Source organism: Nomia melanderi, chromosome 14, assembly GCF_051020985.1.
Source record: "Nomia melanderi isolate GNS246 chromosome 14, iyNomMela1, whole genome shotgun sequence".
NCBI lineage: Eukaryota > Metazoa > Arthropoda > Insecta > Hymenoptera > Halictidae > Nomia > Nomia melanderi.
The window spans coordinates 10,723,914-10,742,092 of record NC_135012.1 but is presented as its reverse complement, the minus strand read 5'-3'; the positions used below and the strand labels follow the sequence as shown (position 1 = coordinate 10,742,092).

General features: G+C 36.7%; 1 protein-coding gene across 5 annotated transcripts in view; it reads right to left on the bottom strand.

Annotated features, from left to right (window-relative positions):
- Window positions 1-18,179, bottom strand: part of alpha-Catr (alpha-catenin related) — a 117,485-nt gene that overhangs the window by 44,319 nt on the left and 54,987 nt on the right. For 4 of the 5 annotated variants that reach the window (XM_031981270.2, XM_031981266.2, XM_031981268.2 and 1 more), the window contains one exon: window positions 2,576-2,765. In XM_031981270.2, coding sequence (XP_031837130.1) covers window positions 2,576-2,765 — 190 coding nt within the window. Of the gene's footprint in view, window positions 1-2,575; window positions 2,766-5,658; window positions 5,771-18,179 lie in introns of those variants that run through there. The other variant, XM_031981269.2, reaches the window with a different exon arrangement.

The following is an 18,179-nucleotide window of genomic DNA, read 5'->3' as shown; positions in this document are numbered from 1 at the left end:
TTCTATCCCCGCGGCGAGGAAGCACATTTCAGCCGAAGGCGCTCCTTTGTGCGTCGCCGATATAGGTCTCCGTGAAATGTTTCTGTTCGGGAGCGATCTGCGTGAATTGGAAAAACGCGAGAACGGAGTCCAATGCGGAACGTAAGAGTGTTCAACGGGTACGCAATCCTGATAACCGTGGAACGTCGATTTTTGTTTCGTTTGTTCCTAGTGTTTGTCTCTCCAGATACACGTAACGAGATTGCGGATGTATCATAGACTTACGATGAATACAAATGTGCGAGTCAAATTACATGAATGCCAACCTATTTGCCATTTGAGTGCTGAATACTTCCAAACGAAACGTTTCGCGACAGAATACTTCTTCGATTAGTTTGTCTGAAGATCTGGAAACTATGTTAACCCTTTGCACTCGGAAGGCGACTCTCAGTCATCGTTTAGTTTGATACAATGAAATTATAAGGTTTGGTGTTTAATATTGAACTTGGTATAATGCGTCACTATGTGTATTGAAGTAAAATGATTTTGTCCCTTAATTTATTGATTAAATTGGTTACATTAGGTGCGACAAAAATTGTTTATATTTTACCAGAGAGGCTTGAATATTTCTAGCAAAAAACTTTCGACTGCCAAGGGTTAATTCATATGAAACAATAAAAGACATTGCGAAACTGTCCACTAACTGTACCGAAATTATTAACAAAATTCAACGATTATTATCTAACTGCATCTCAAGCAAACGAGAACCACGCGCGCCAATTAAATTTTCAATTAAATTTAGGTAATGAATTTTCGCTCATTATTTAGGATATAATGAATTATGTATACTAATCCCAGCATTATGTGGAAATGCTCTTAAGCACCATCAAACTGCTAATTGCGGCACATACGAACTAAACTTGTCTGTGTAATATATATATAAAACAATTCAGTAACCGTGTATATAATAACAAATCGCGTATGCATCACAGGTTTTAACAGTGCATTAATCCGAGTTTATATCTTATACACGGATCCTGGTATTGATTGCTATTAATCCCTCATTTCCAGCAATCGATCATCAGTGTAAGCTATATGAATTAAAATTGAAAGCTATACGACTATCATCCACACTATTATTTTAAATCATACTACAATTTTATACAATAATAAGAATCTTAAATGAAATCCAAATTAATTGTTCACAAAATTTATCGCTCTCATTTTTGTTCCACGGATACATTCAAAATATGTAGAAATATTACTCTAAAATCACTAAATTCACTTTTCAAAAACATCGCATTTCTGTAAAATATGTTCTTTAAAAAACAGTCAGTAAAAATATATATATATTTGAAATTATTATATAAATATAATTATATTATATAAATTCAATTATAACACAAATCATAATATACATTATATATATTAATAATTTATACATATATTTTTCAAAATATGTAAAAATATTACTCTAAAATCTGTAAAACATGTTCTTTAAAAAACAGTCAGTAAATATACATAGTGATTTAAATGCTGAAACAGATGAGACGAAAGAAAAGACAAGATATACAATATTTTAACGAATTTTCGCGAATCCAAATGAAAGGAATCTAATATCAAATAAAGCTGAGTTGAAAGCTGCAATTCAAAACGGTCATATCAATTTCGGTTCTCGAAATAGTTAGCATCGCAATAAGTCATAACTATTATTCGGTGTATCGGTTCAGAGCTATATCGGTTTCAGTTCCATTAGAATAGATTCCGAAACGGTTATACAACTCTCATTTTTCAGTTCTCAAAACAGTTGCGGGGAACCGAAATAACTTCATGTGGAACCAGCACATTAGAACGGTAAGAAATCAATACCGGTTTCCAAGTTTCCGAACTTCGACGTTTGATTTTGGGACAACCCTGTACGCAACCGTATCATGTCAACAGTATGTACACACATCAAGAATACAACTATCAAGAGTCTCGACAGTCAACTTTACGATCTTAAGCAACCGTGAAGCGTGCATTCAAAGGCGGACAACGTCGCGGAAAGGAAAACATGAATATCCACGACTCCGAATTGAACGAATGCACGAGGAGGAATAAGAAAAGTTGCGAGAGAAAAAGAGAGGGGCGTGGATTCGCAGGAGGAACATGAAATGGCCGTGCTGTTTCACTAGAAATTTCACTACCGCCGGTGGAATCGCTCGCTCCATTGATATCGGGGTCCGACTGTCAAGAGAGCAGAGTGCAGTCTCGACTTCGGTGCAGCAAAACTTGTTGGGAATACAATGACTGCATTTCTCTCAGAGCGTCAGCGCGAGCGGCGTGAATGCCAGCCGAGAGATATCTTTTCAGCTTTCAGACGCGACAACTCGCGACACACGTCTTTATAGCCGAGGATGGCTTTAGAACGTGTCCCGGGCGCGCGAGGGCGTCGCCTTTTAGGATCCGCGTGTTTGCCTAAGAAGCTTCAGCGACGCCGCCTGAGCGGTCAACTTTATAGCGCGACACCTCCGCGAGCATCTTCCGTTAAGCTAATTCCCTCGATGTCGTTCGCCGTCGTTTCCGTACGCTTCGCCGCGCGAGAAAGAACACTCACCGGCCACCCTCGCCTCCTTGCACGCCTCGTACATGTCCTGCTTGATCTCCGGATTGTTATCTGCGATAGTCTCGCCGACAGTGATGAACCTCTCCACCGCCAGATTCACCGCCTGACCGATCCGGTCGACCGCACGGTAACTTCTGCCCGAACATAGCGGACGTTCCCTGTGCGACACTAATGTGGAGATCTGGAAAACAAGAGGAACGAACTTTGTGAGATTTTGTGGACAATGTAGTCGTGATAATGACGCTGAAATTGAAAAGGTTGTTCAACACTTTGATTGTTTTGTTGTTTGAAGTTGGATGATGTACATTCTTGTGTGGATTTGAAAATTAAGTTTGTGAGTGGTGTCACTAGGGAAATGAATTTTCTTGGGTATATGAGATGTATGAAGATTAACGTTTAATCTGTCGGAAGATTATTGATAGGTTTGTTGACTGAACTATATGGAAGAGTCATTTTAACTGTATAAAGTAATTAATTATTTTCTTTTGCATAAGAGTTATAACATTATCATATCATAGATCGTCAAAGATTATTAAATAACTCAATTTCTGCGTTTATAATAATACTTTAGAAATTGACAGATTTTGATTCTTTAACACTTGGACCGCTTTTTTATTTGAATTTGGGCGACGTAGCTTTTTGTGTATATTTAAAATTGAATTTTGCCAGTGGTACGATGAGCAAAATGAATTTTCTTGGGTATATGAGATGCAAGAAGATTAACGGTTTATCTATCGAAAGCCTATTAATAGGTTTGTCGATAACTGGACTAGGTGGAAAAGGAGATTAATTATTTTCTTCTACATCGGAGTTATAAAAGAATCATTATGGTGTGTTGTAGAAGATGATTTATTGGACAACAGTTGTTATAGTCATTGAAACCTTTATTAAGGAAACCTTCTCAACCATAGATCTTGAAATATTAAAAACATTCAATTTGGTTAAGAAAACTGTTTTGATTGTATAATTTGATGAAAGCTGATTAAGCGATCGATGTGTTAATACAAACTTATTATTCTGTATTTCAAAGAGCTCAGTATGCATGAATTATTCAAAGTTGAATTACTTTAAAGAGTTCAAGCTTTGAAGTGAATTAAAATTTTTTAATGGTTTAAATAATATCCTAATGATCTAAAAACAATGACAACACATCGATTTAAGATATGCTTGGATTTGAAATAGATATTAATTACAAAAAATCAACGTTTTAAAAGTTCTCTAACGTTATTTTAGATACATAAATCGAACAGTCCACGCTGTTTGAATAATTACATAGTTAGAATTTAATTGTCTATTGTTCTTGTTTATATGCGTTAAAACATTAAAATTTATATTATGTAAAAGATGTTTATATCGCCAATTTTTAATTCGGCAAGAAGTTCGTAAGATTCCAGTGAATTAAATTTATGCGATAGATAAAAAGGACGAATAACGTGAAGTATTGCACACAGGCCATTAATAACGGGATTTTGCGAGTGTAATAAATGGTAAAAATTTATGCTCCGTGGACATGTAGTAACGAGGAGAAAATTGGGGTAGGTCCTTATCTGGCAAAGCTCCAAGTTACAATTTCGGTCGCGAACAAGGTAGACACTGAGAAAGTATCAATTTAGCGACACTAATGCTGGGAAATTGGTTTCTTATCGCAAATATTTTACGTAAAACGTACCCTCGCTGCACTACACATTTTTATCAATCTGCGTTAAATGCTACTAAATAAAATGTAATAATATAAAAGCATCACGAATATCTAAATCTGAAAATTCTGATTTATCTGGTAACAAATATTGACGTCCGTACAAGCTACCAAATAATTACATTTTTCATCAAGTACACTTTTAATTTTCGTTAATTTGTCTGTTCAGTTTGATCTCTTTTTCTCTTTTAACAATCCAATCGAATAAAGAAATATACTGTTTCTCCTGTGATAATTCTCTGTATCATAAGTCTGTTTATATTATCTGTAAATTGCATTGTTAATTAAGAAACAATCAAACGAAGGAGTTGTTAAATATCACTGAAAGTAACAGACAATAACGAGCAAAGGATTTTTACTTCTGTCATATTATCCAGAAATATTGCTGAACAATTCTTTCAAATTTAAAAATGGTCAATTTCCCATCAAAAATTTCCCATTATTGCGAAAGTATCGAACACATTTCCCACAAATTCTATTCGAAATCTGCGCAGCTACAAAATTCACGCCACACTTTCCCTCGCTGCACGGCAGAGTTCGACTAGAATTCAATTAATCCTCACCGAAACTCATTCATTACCCCCAAACACATTCATGCTCGTCGCCTAATTTGCCTATCAGCATCTAGCTCGGTCTCATTTTCGTACACACCGCCTAATTATCGGCGATAAAGTCATATTACCATTACTCGCGCGGATTACCGTGATCTAATTAACGGCACCGAAAATCCGCGGGATATATGGGAAACGTCGTAGGCGACGCGACGTATCGGTTAACCAGTTACACAGCTGCTGCGACCTCTTTAAAAAACACCTTATTCTAATATGTGTGCGTGTTCATATCTGGAAATAATTTCTTCAAAAATTGTCATTTAAATAATGTATACCTATGAAATTCATTGTTTCGAAAACGAATATTCCTTTAACCAGTTACCTGTTTTTGGACGAGTATACTCATAATACAACACCTTGGCATTTCTTGACGAGTATATTCAGGTACTGATCAGACAGAGTTATTCAAAATAATGAACAAATTTAATCTGATTGTTACTCGATTGTTTTCGATTTTAATTATTTTTCAATCATAAATAGTTCATTCAAAAAATAAAATATGTCGAATAATTTCAATTTATTTTCTTTTTATTTTGAATAACTCTTGCCTAACGCTGCATATAACATAGGAAATTGGTTTCTTATCGCCAATATTTCACGTAAAACATACCCTCGCCGCACTACACATTTTCATCAATCCGCGGTAAATGCTACTAAACAAAATGTAACAATACAAAAACATCACGAACATCTACATCTGAAAATTCCGATTTATCTGGTAATTTCTTTTCACCGCTACGATCTTTCGCACGCCAATCGCACCGTACCAGCTAATTAATCTCCCATTTTCGGTTACTCCGAGCGGGTAATTATTAACCAGGCTCAAACAGTCCGCGTCTAATTATTGTCGCATCCTCGGCGCGCGACGTTCTGAAAAACGAGCGCGACTGACGCGGCCGAAGCTTTCCTTCGTCGGCGCCGTTGAAGAGAGCGGCCTACGCTCGGATTGTTTTGTCTGTCGGCTAACGACCAGACAGCGCGCCCCTCCCCGTGCCCCTCGTGTCACCTCCACGCCCCCGTCATCCTCGTAAACGCCAAACGTGCATTCAAGAAAGATGCACGGGAGTAACCCCGTTACCTGGCCTGTAGCTGCAGGGCCCGACGACTCGCCCCTATATAGATATATCTCGTTTTCCTCGCAATTAGACAATGCATTTAGCCGCCGCCCCTTTTAAGCCGTTCCGCGAGCCAGTCGACGACGAACCGATGGACGGGGAAGAATGAGAAAGCGGCAACCACCCTGCCGGCGGACGGCGGAACGGGGAGGAGAAATAGGTCGGCGGAAGAAGGAAATGAATCGGAGAAGACTGTAAGACGCAATCATTGATCTCCTGCTTGAATGCCGTGAAAAATAAATATGGGTGTGTGGGTTAATTGGTACGGTGGACGTTGGATAATTGCGACGCTCAACCCTTTGAGTTGAATACTCTCAAAACGTTTTCTGAGGAGGAAATATTAGCTCTGAAGATCGATAAATTATGTTAATACAAGTTGTAATTCAATCGTAATTGTAATTCCTTAGTTTCAAGTTGAATAATGCTATGGAACGTGTATATTAATATCGCGATGAGCTCGCGATGAGATTTGGATCTTTAACTAAAATATCAAATTTTTTTATTTTTAACTTTTGATGAACGCTACTTTCACCGTTATGTTTGTCATGTGTCTCTGATTGAAATAGCACCAAATACGATAAAAGTTACAGTTAAGTTCCGTGTTTATTTTCATTTAATAGTGATGAGTATTGAAAAAGTGAACAATTTTCCGGTCGCGACTGTTAACGCATTGTTGACCGGTTACGAGTTAACCTGTTTGTACTTGCATTAGCTGTTTCAACGTTTGGCAATACAAAATACTGCAAAAGCAAAATACTCAAAATTACATAACAAATATGTCCAAAGTTTCAATTCATTACATACAAATGAAGTACATTGAAGTTCATATAATTTCACAAAATAAAATAAAAATGAATAGCATAAAATTGCCGGTTAAGTGTCAAGTATCGCACGATTCACGGGTCACAAAAGGTTACGCCGGAAAGCCAAGTAAACAATAACTCGTAACGCAGAACATCCACGTGTCATAAAAAGACAGTGAAAGCCCCGAACCCCAGAAACATAATACCGCAGAGAGTGCGGGGGCAAAGGTCACAGTCGACCATTCGACAGCCAAGACGAGAAGTCGGAGCACAACGAGAGGGACTGGAATGGGAGGAAGAAATAGGAGAATAATTGGCACAAGGGAACAGGAGAGACACAGCCCAGGGAATATCGGGAAAGCGGCGGCGGACCCGGAGGGCCATTGTTTAACGTCGTGAATGCGTACAATCGAATGAACACAGGCACGGGAGCACACGTGTACTCGCATCGCCGCGATATTTCCACCCACGTTCGGCGCATGGTTCGCGGGTTCGCGTTCGACTATTGTCGAACGTCGCGGATCCGGACAAGAGCGATGGCGTTACGCGACGACACGGCCGCGCGCGTATCGACTCGTTTCCGCGCGGATCCGCATTGTGCCGCCGCGGATTTTTTTCGTTTCCAGATGGCCGGGCGGAGACTTAACCCCCCATCTGTCACTCATCAGCGCGAGCACGTGGAAAATTTTAATATTGCTCGGCCCACGGCGAAACCGGGTCAGACAGCTTTACGTGTTTCCCACTCGTTAGGTTTACCTTGCAGTGTAAACGACACCCCCCCGGGACAGGCGTTTTCCCGCCGTCGCTGCGCAAATAGGTTGCACCGCCGCTAGAATTTACGAATTTGAATTCGTGTTGAAATTTTGAACATGGAGGGGAATTGTTAAGAAATCTCGAGTTTTACGGGTTGAACGTTGAATTAAATAGGAAGCGATAAGTGAAGATTCATCAGAGTGATTGATTGCTTAACCCTCTTTTTTTTAATCGCGTTTAGTTACGTGTTTTCTATTATATTGTTGTGAAAAGAACCTAACAATTTATATAAATCATAATATTTAACTTCGTGTGAACACATTTTAAGTAAAACGTATGGATGAAAATCTTTTTGGCATTTCCGCATCGCGTAGATTTTGATAATTAAGTGTACAAGTATCGAATATTTTTAAATAATCACGAAAATTGAAATAGTGCCATGATTGTGTATATAAATTATTCAGTAGTTCCTCTCTTTATAAGGAACATCAATGTAATTTAAATCTTTCAATAAATACGTATGCGAAATAAGGAAAAAAGTGATTTCTGTATCGAAAACTTAATTCACCGTCTCCTCGACGACCTATATTTTTTATGGCCGATATCGTTTACGGTATTTTGAACACGTTCGGGAAACAGTTCTTTTTATGGGAGAATATTAAGGAAACGTTTACGAACGCGATAGTGCCCTCCGAGAATGCGGACGGAATATTACTCGATTGTAGATTCCGTCGTTATCATTTTCGTTTATAGTTGTTGGAGTCTGATTTATCGGTTTATAGCCCAATAACGACGTAAGTTGGAAAGTGTTCTACGACAGTTTAACACTCGAACTATCATACCAGTCAAAATGACTGGTTGCGATTTACTTGTTTCGCAATTATTTATATCATCGAAGCACTGAATATTCGAAATGATTTTGGAAATAAGTAGCTTACTTGTGTACTGTAATGAATGTCCGACGAAACTGAAAATAATGTATTGTTACAATTTTTATAGGGATTACATGTCAATCATATGAAATGCTCGGTACTTCTGGTGTTAAACGTACCACAACCGGTTTCAAAATTTCATTAAAAAGTCTGCGTTCTTTTTCGTTCATTTAATTTTATATCTCAATTTTTTGTTTTTGCTTCTCTTTTTGTTTCTCTTCCCATTAAGAACAATTTATCGTTTGTCCCGTTTATCCTCGTTTTTCTATTAAAATCTATTCTATTAAAAATCTTCAGTATGACTCTGACCTGACTCTGTAAAATAACGTTTGACACAAAAACCGATCCCAAAAAAGCGATTTTTTGAGTTACCCTTTCACCGAGAGCACATGAATATTCATAATCTAATTGCTAATCTAAAACTGTGATCAACTTTGTACGAAACACCAACGAAAAATATACTCCTTTAAAAAATAATCGCAAATCCAGTAATTCTGCCAACTCGTAGAAAAATATCAAATAATCGACAAAGGTTTTCTTTCCCGATCGCACGTCGCGTCGCAGAAAAATCGGATGATCAATTTTCCACAAACACAAGTCAGTAAACTCCGTACACCGCAGACAAGCAGCAGCGAACACGCACGCGAGACAAATCGTCGATCGTTCCGAGACAATGGCGACGTTTTCTTAACATCCGAAGAAAGAGTAACTTTCCCGCGTCTGTCAAACGCGGAAGAGAATCGATCTTCCTACGAGCATTCCTACAAAGTCGGGTTTATTGCGTCAAACACGGTGACGTAAATCGTGCAACACGAATCATCGAGAGCCACTCGCTCACCGTTTGAGTCAGTCACTCAAAATTCAGCTGGCGGCAGTCCACATGCGAATGCGCCAATGACAGATCAAATTTTGCGTTTACAATTCCACGAGAATTTCAGTGAGAATCCGCTCGACTGTTCAAGACTTGTTCAACGCATTGACGACCGTTGATGCGATTCTACGCCATTTTATATTTACAGCGAATTAAGTGCGCTCTGAGGTATCAAAGATTTTATCGTTCAGATTTATGGTTACCCTATATATCATAGACGTCATATTTTCAATATTAAATACAACATTAAACGTTATTATCATTTATTTATGTATTATTATGGTTTACACATAAATCTATCATTTGATGCGGCATAAATTAATGTATTTTTCTCCTAAATCAGAGAGAGGACCAGTAACAACTGCTTTCAAGTGAAACTAAAGGCTTTTAGTGAAAGAAATAAGATGAGCACTAATAATAATAATAATAATGGTGCAATTTTCCTCTATCTTTAAGGCGTTTTCTAGCTTTCCGGTAATTTCAAATGTCCATGGTACCTATGTACATATATGTATCATTTGGGACAAAAGAGTTAATAGAACAAAATTCGAAACATTTTATCGAATAACTAAATAACGGTATCATACACAAGAGTAGCAAGCTAAAGATATTTTTAAGATATAATTGCAATTAAAAGAAATAAATAAAGAGTAAGGAGAAAACGTTAAAGGCATTTCATTAAAGGAGAAATAAAAATAATTTTTCAAATTATTATATAACATGATTAAATCGAAGTGACATTCGACGCTCCAAGCCAACCACTTACGCAACGAAATAAAATTGACTAACAATTCCCTGGTGTTAAGTAGGCCGAGCATTTCACAGATTTGCTATCGGAAAACGCGCTCGGCGCGAGTCCGCCAGGGAAGCATCAGACCGCCGATAAGTTTCAATATTTCACGTGCCGCGTCGCCGTGATGGAAATTCGGTGCCATAATTCCCGCAGTCGGAAAGGAGCTCGTAAATTCATTAGTCCGATGTAAGGAGGCCGCGCATCCACGGGCGACCGTACACGGAACAAATTCCTCGCATAAGTTCATACTTCTTGCGGGAGGGAAGTTATTACGCGACATTACATAAACTATACGTGGGCGGCTCCCTTCGTCGTAAATTCCGCAGCTGCCGAACGATTAATCTGCCGAACCTGATAAACTTTTACTACCCGGACGGGGACACCGGTTATCCGCGAATCCCGTGCTATAAACCGCAGAAAGATTTCGTCGAATATGCGGCTGCCTTCCGCCGTTAACGCTTTCACTGCCGAGTATATTTTGGGAAGGAAGAGGTCCGTTCAGTTTCCCAATTATTATATAAAGATCGTGGGAAAATGGTTTATGAGACGAAAAAATATTAGGTTGGGTTAAAGAGTGACTCACGTGAAAAATTATATTCAATATTATTTAAGAAATAGTATTAAATGGTATCAATAATTTGTTTAACAGTTTTTAGACTATCGGTAGCGATAGTGTTATCATTAAGCAGATCAATTTTTGTTTAAGAGATTATATGAAAAACAAAGGAATAACAACAATAGGAGTACAAACATTTGTGAGTAAAAAGATCCGACAATTTATATTGCACGATATAATAGAAGATTCATTCTTGATAACATGATTAGATGGAATATTGCACTTTTCATTAGAAAATTATAGGAGTTCAAACATTAACAATTTTTCCATTACGATGTGTATATTTCTTTCTTTCTTTCTTTATTATGTTAATATAGTATATATTTACCATATCTAAGAAATCAAGTATCATTATTGTATGTAACGTATATACGAGAAAAATGTAAAAATGGTCCCTATTCGACTAAATGAGACTCATTTTTGAGTCATAGCACTCAAAGTGTTAAGTCAGAAGAAACTTTGCAGATTTGTAATTAATATTGACTGAATATAAAATTTGAGAATAGATAAAACTATTTAAATAGAAGGCTGTATGAAGTTTATAGCAACTGAACTTGACCAAACACTTTTTCGAATGAAGGCAATAGAAAATAGGAGGACAACTTTGCTTGACTTAATGAGCTCTATAACTTTGTACTTAGTGGGTGTAGTTACGTTCTTTTTTTTATTTCTAGCATCAAAAGTTCCTCTATAAAAAAGTATGAGCGGGACCGTTGAAGACTTAACGCAACGTGAGATATTGCACAGAATTACTTTCACAAATGTCTTTATGAGATTCTGTTAATAACGTTGAAACTGTGCATGCTTTATGCCTTTATTGCACGGTATAATTTGCCTTCCTCGAGTAATTCTCATAATTTTAATTCTCGGTACAGAATGATTTCAATGATTTAGCCATATTATAGCTAATTAAAATGTAACAATTATAATACACATTATTGTATGCGATTTACAATTTGTAATATTACAGAGTACACTTTAATCAAATTTTAAGCATATTAAAATTAAGTTCATAATTTAATTACAGTTCTGCAATAATTGTCACTGCGAGATATATAATAGAGTGATTCATTTGTATTATTTAAATACAGTGTCCTTCCACACTATAATGAAGTTTTTTGATTTTAAACAAATTTTTTTAATCTTGTAGTCGAATTGTCTCGAACATACTATAATTATTTTTAAGGTGAAAAAATTAGTAAAATATTAAGCAACATAGAGCTCAACACAGAACAATTTAATAAAATAACATTTCTTTTCAAACTTCCTTAAAAATGCAAGATTTTTTTATCGAAATCAATACATATATATACATATATATCAATAAAAAATTCTTGAATTTTAAAAATTATTACATTATAATATTGTTATAACTCGAGCCAGAACATAGAACAAAATATTCTGTTCAACATTACAAAGTATTAACAAGCTTCGTATCCTCAACTCGAAAATTTGCAAAAGTACTTACTGCAATCCATTCGATATCCAATAAAACATAAAGATGTTTACCATAATTAATTCAAAGCTTCGCACTACCCCAAAAATCCATAAAAATCATCAAACAATTCCTGCAAAGTGGAAACGACCCCTAAAGGTGAGCGCGTTTTCCCCAACTATTGTGCATAATTTTCAAACAACTACGACCAAACTCGAATGGACAATTTGACGCGTAACTTGAGCAAACTATTTTCAATATGCATTTCGTTCATCCGCTTTAACTTCGAAAGCGGGTTTCGTTGTTTGGCCAGGCGACCCGATGACGAAACAAACGCGAGACATTTATCAGCAGCCGCACCGCCGGTATTAATCCCAATTTAAGTCGGACAAAGAGGAGAGCGTGGCCGAAGTGGCACAAATTACCTGGGACAGTGGAGAACCACGCCACTTGAACTCGAAAAGCACAAATTATGCGAGGCGTGACATTAACTCCGGCTTTAATCACTTACACCCATCCCGGCTCTCTCTTCTTTATCTAATGAGCCAAGTTCACGAATTTAACCGAGTTTCCTCGGCCCGGAAATTCCTTTCGTTAACAACTTCCCCGGCTTGCCGATTCCGGTTTTTATTTTCGTTTCGGCTGCCCCTCGCGCGCCGTTCGCGCACCCTTCGCGCTCCCGTCGACTATTTTCCGGCGAACCAGCCCGCGCGCCCGTTGCACGGTACAATTAATATACGTGTTAATTAATGCGCGCCGCGTGTGACTCTGGCGGTTATGTAAATCCAGTAATTTTGCTTGTTACGGGATAAACGCGGCACGATAATTGCTAATTGCCGTTGGCGCTGATTTAATTTGCAGGCAATGGAACGAATTAGATACTTTCGGAGTGTTCGGGCTGTTTTCGAAACAAACGCGGTGTTTCGTTCGGTGAACCTTCGATTATCGCTTTTCTCGCGTCGAGTACTCGCGCTTACTGACACTAGAACTACCGAGCAGTTGGAGTATTATTTCTAATTTTTAATAGAAATTAGAACGATACGTTTCTTGAGATTCGAAGGGTCTCCTAGTCTCGCAAATTTAATTAAAAATCTTTCGCAGAAACGCCTTCATAATTTAAGTACTAGTAAAATAATGATTCCGAAGTGGGTCAGTTTGATGTGTCCGGTAGTTCCGGTGTTGACACTAGAATTACCAGTCAAAATAACTGGTTTCTGGTTTTTTGTTTCGCAATTATCTTAAATGCATTGAATATTCGATATCATTTTAAAAATAGTTTCATTTGGATACTATAACGAATGCCTGAGGAGAATAATCTATTGTTATAATTTTTATAAGGATGAAATATCAATCGTATTATTTCGTTTAATTAATTTTATATCAATTGCTATATTGTCAAAACATTCAATAGTTATAGTTATATTTTATAGTTTACTTTGTAAAAATACAAATCTATTAACTTCTGTATTAACATTCGCTGATCATTATTATTATCATTACATGTGACCTTGTCATTGACGAAAATATCTTCCACATCCAATGAGTGAATCATAGTTAGGAAAGATTCAATTCTCTTGGACCAAATATTTTCTCCCAAGGGTATTTCTTACATGAAGAGTATCAGGTCTGTTTTTATCATAATTTTGTGTCCCCCTTTATCAAGTGCCAACTATTATATGGATTTATGTGTGTGTTAAATCTATTACACTATGTGCTAATGTCAGCTGAAACAGAGTTGGGGTGGCCAATCAGCCGATTAGTGGGAGAAACTGCTAACGGGTGGTATGGCATGTGCGGTTCCTGACGCAGAAGTTCGTCACCCCCGAGTCACATCATTTGCTCCCTGTAATAAATGTTACTCCTCCTCTCGCCTAAAATGAGCACCTTCCTCGTGTAATTTTAATCAACCGCTTTTTCACAGTTACCAGAGCACTTGTGTGCGATAAAGTAGCAATCAGCCTGTGAAACTTATTATCAGAGACATGCTGATATCATTATTGATAACTAGACTGTGGATTTGTATGCAAATTCAAATGTCTAAAAATATAATTAGGAAAACAGAATTACGATAGCGACTTTTTTCCTAATTAATGTTACAAAAACTTTAAATATTTTATATATTTTTAAGAATTGTGTTATTGTTTGAATGTATAGAAAGCCGAGCTTCACTGTTAATTATTAGACACGTTCATAAAGAGACGCGGCTATCATTCATATTAACTAGCAATTATTATTACTAATTGGATTTATTACATGAAATGTAACAGTAGTAATATACTCTAATTTTCGTGAAATTAAATTTTAATAGAGAATTATTACTACTTACAATCCCATGTGAATGATAACTACTATTGATATTTATCATTTACATGGGATTGTAAGCTATAACATTATTATAACTATTATTGTAACTACTATAACTATTATTACCGTGTCCGAAGTTCTGCGAATAAAACATGTATATTGATGTAATAGGAAAAGTATTGTTCGTACGATTAATTCAACCCGAGCCCACAGGATACGATGCGGAGAAAATAGAAGTTAGGGAGAACATGGAGTAGCACTCGCAGCGCTGTGTGAGACCGCATCAATTTATCGTCGAGAGACGGACCTCGTCGTAACGATTAGTTGAAAAAGGTCGTGAATATTCAATTCGGTGTTAATTAAAACCGTGGAGCTCCTCGATCTGAGGGGCCATGTGTGTAAACAATGTAGCGTCTCCTATTTACTCTTCGCTAATTTTACCACCCACATTGAACGTATCCGTGAATGCTTTTCCCACCACCAAATTTATTGTTATTAAATATTTATAATTTATTACATTCATAGAAAAATTTATGATTCCTATTTTATCGCAAAATATTATCAATTTATTTTTATGTCGACTGAAAATTTGCTTTGTTTCAATGAATTATTGAATTTGTTTCATTTGTCTGTTATAAATTTAACGATCCAAAAATTGTATGTCGATATTTTTAAATTACGTGGATATAAAATTCAAGCGAAAATGTTCACGCTTTGGTGAAACAGGTTGCAAGAAAAGCATCAAAGTTGCATGAATTTTATGTAAAATAGATCATTGTAGTTGTTGACGTTAATATCGCAATTAAGATGAAAATTATAATGCTGAACGTTACGAAGTGATGAAAACATGATTTAATTTTCCTCGAACGTTACATATAAATTCAGCTTGTTCTTTACTTCGGTGAGAGTTTATGTTATCGTTCTATGGAGAATATAATAGATCGTATTACATTGTCGGTCAGAATAGTATATAAAATGTTTTAATTACAGTTTAATAGCGGTGAAGCTTGTAAAGTGAACTTCCGCTTTGTAAACCATTATACATGCTCCCTTATAGTCATTAGTACTTTAATTATATCTTATTACAATGAAAGCCGCTTACAGATTTGCAGGAGAGTTTCATCTGTCAAATTTGAAATGAAAATTTAAGTAAAAGATAGAACTAAGTATTTCGTATATTTTAAATAGTTGCATGTACTGCAACTGCATAAATGCAGTAATAGCACTTGCATTTATTGTTCCGCTGTATGGGAAACTGCCCTGCGCAACATTTCCGTGGCTATTATCGGTTCCGTTGGAAGGGAGTAAGCTCATAGTTGCCGTCAGAATGTACCCATTTAAACCAAGGCAAGTATACGGCGTTATGGGTAAGCATGACGTTGAATATTTGCAACGCAAGAAGCCATCTGCTGCTACAAGACATTCCGTTCAGATAACAGAGCGTGGGGATATTAGGATGGCGGGAACCCCCTATAACGTAACATTCCAGTAACATGGTTTCGCTCTAACACGATCACAGAATTGTGGAAATCCTCGGTGAAACGCGGCGGTTCCATTGAAAGAAGCACAAAAGTTAAGCGAGAACTTCGCGAATGCGTCGCCCCAGATATTACGAAATATAGAAAGATCCCCGAAGAAAAAGTAAGCAGGCAAAAATAACGAATTTCTTTGTTGGAAGGAGTAAAGATAGAAAATAGATCTACTAAAGAACAAGGTATTTAAAAAAAATGGATTAGATAATAAACTGAATGCTAAATTCATACAATTATTAAATTAGTACAGTGTACTACAAAATGAATACGACAATACAATTGAAAAGATGAAAGAGAGAATTTCGTTTCTTCGAGAGAAATATTATTAATGATTGTGAATAGAAGCGTCTCTTTAATAGAAATATTGCAGACACGGATGGTAATAACGTATCTTTTTAAAAAATGATATAACTTCTATAAATAACGATATATACCAATTAATATGACAATAGGTTTCACAGCAATGAAAAAATTGAGTGCATTTGTCATTGAGATGTAATACGTTAGAAAAATTATTGATACCTATAAAAACATATTTTGCACAGTTATGAAAGCAAAATGATACAATCTTCTTAGTTTTTTAAAGCGAACACTATGTTTGGTATTTGGAAAAGGTATCCACCTTTTCAATATCTATAATAATAGTAGCCCCCCCAGGATCACTATAATAATGCCCAACGCTGCCCTCGATACCATCATCGTTACACATATTTTTGTTACGCGCAAAGCGACCGACGTCCAATCGCGTGACTCGGCCAGTGCCGTTGATTGTCCGAGGATAAAACGCGTTTGGAACGAGATCAAATGTTCCGGAACCACGTTAATTATGCGGTTCGAGCCTCTCCAAGTGAATGAATATTAGCGTGTACGTGATCTAACCTTACGTCGTTTCCCCTTGACTTATCCGTCCCCGTCCCTTTCCCTGGCCTTCGACGTATCATGCGATTACTCGTAACGCCGCTGGGGACATCCCCCCTGGTCTCTGCTCTTATAAAAGATGCATGAACTGTGCTTCAACGCTGTTCACGCTATCCGTCACAGAGCTTCCTTATTTCCACCCTTTCAACCCCCGACCGCGGTCCGACTGTTTCCACGACGCAGCTCCTTTTGCCTCCCCCTCCCCGTTTCGTTCCCTTGTTGCCCGGAGATTTATTTACCAACCGGCTTGATGCTTTTGTTCGAAAAATAACGAGACATCGAACGGCGGCTTATTAAAGTCTGAACACCCGGTAAGTCTTTGTTGCCTATCCCGACCCAAGAAGATTGCCCCGGGATCTCTTTTGCTTTCTGGGACGGACTGATAAATATTAATAGTTCTCGTCCGTCATGCTTTTTTCCGTGCACCCTTTAAATGGTTCTCTACCCTCTCGTTATTAGATTACTCTTTATAACGTTGCGGGGTTTGTAACGTCGTATACTTGATTTAAATTCTTTGAGGGTATGGCTATTAATAGGCTGAGAGTATCCATTTTTGAGTTTTTGAGTTTGAAGTTGCTGGGACCGTACAGATCATCTGAAGAATTGTTCAATAATTTGGCAGTATTTTTATCGTTTTTTCGGAGGCACGTATTTTTGATAAAGAGTAATTTCATAAAATATATTAAAATGTTTGATGTATATGATAGATAATTTGATACAATCTAGTAGAAATATATAGCTTGAAACTGATTTCCTAATCATTATAGGAAAAGTTGAAAAGTCAGTTAAGGAAGAATGATTAAACTTAGATAATTATGATATTTTAGTAATAAAAATAAAAATTGTAATAAATTAAGATTTTGAAAGTCTATGGACGCTAATAGTGTTAATTTATTAATAGGGAAACTTAAGTATAAGTGAATTTAAATAAGAAAAAATGTATTCTGAATTTGTATAAAAAGTATAAAGTAATTTTAATGCTAAGCATCTTGTTTAATTAAGGGGTGAAGTACATTTCTCGAATTTAAAACTTATGTTGTGAATAAAATGTGTGCGACATTATTCGTTAAATATCCATACATTACTAAGGGGCATCTAATAACTGCATGATTACCTGAAATAATTCAATCTACGGAGTAACGCCTAAAGCGATCGCACAGTACTGTAATTCTAATTAATTGCGATTGTAATTGCAAATTGCAGATGATTTGTAATC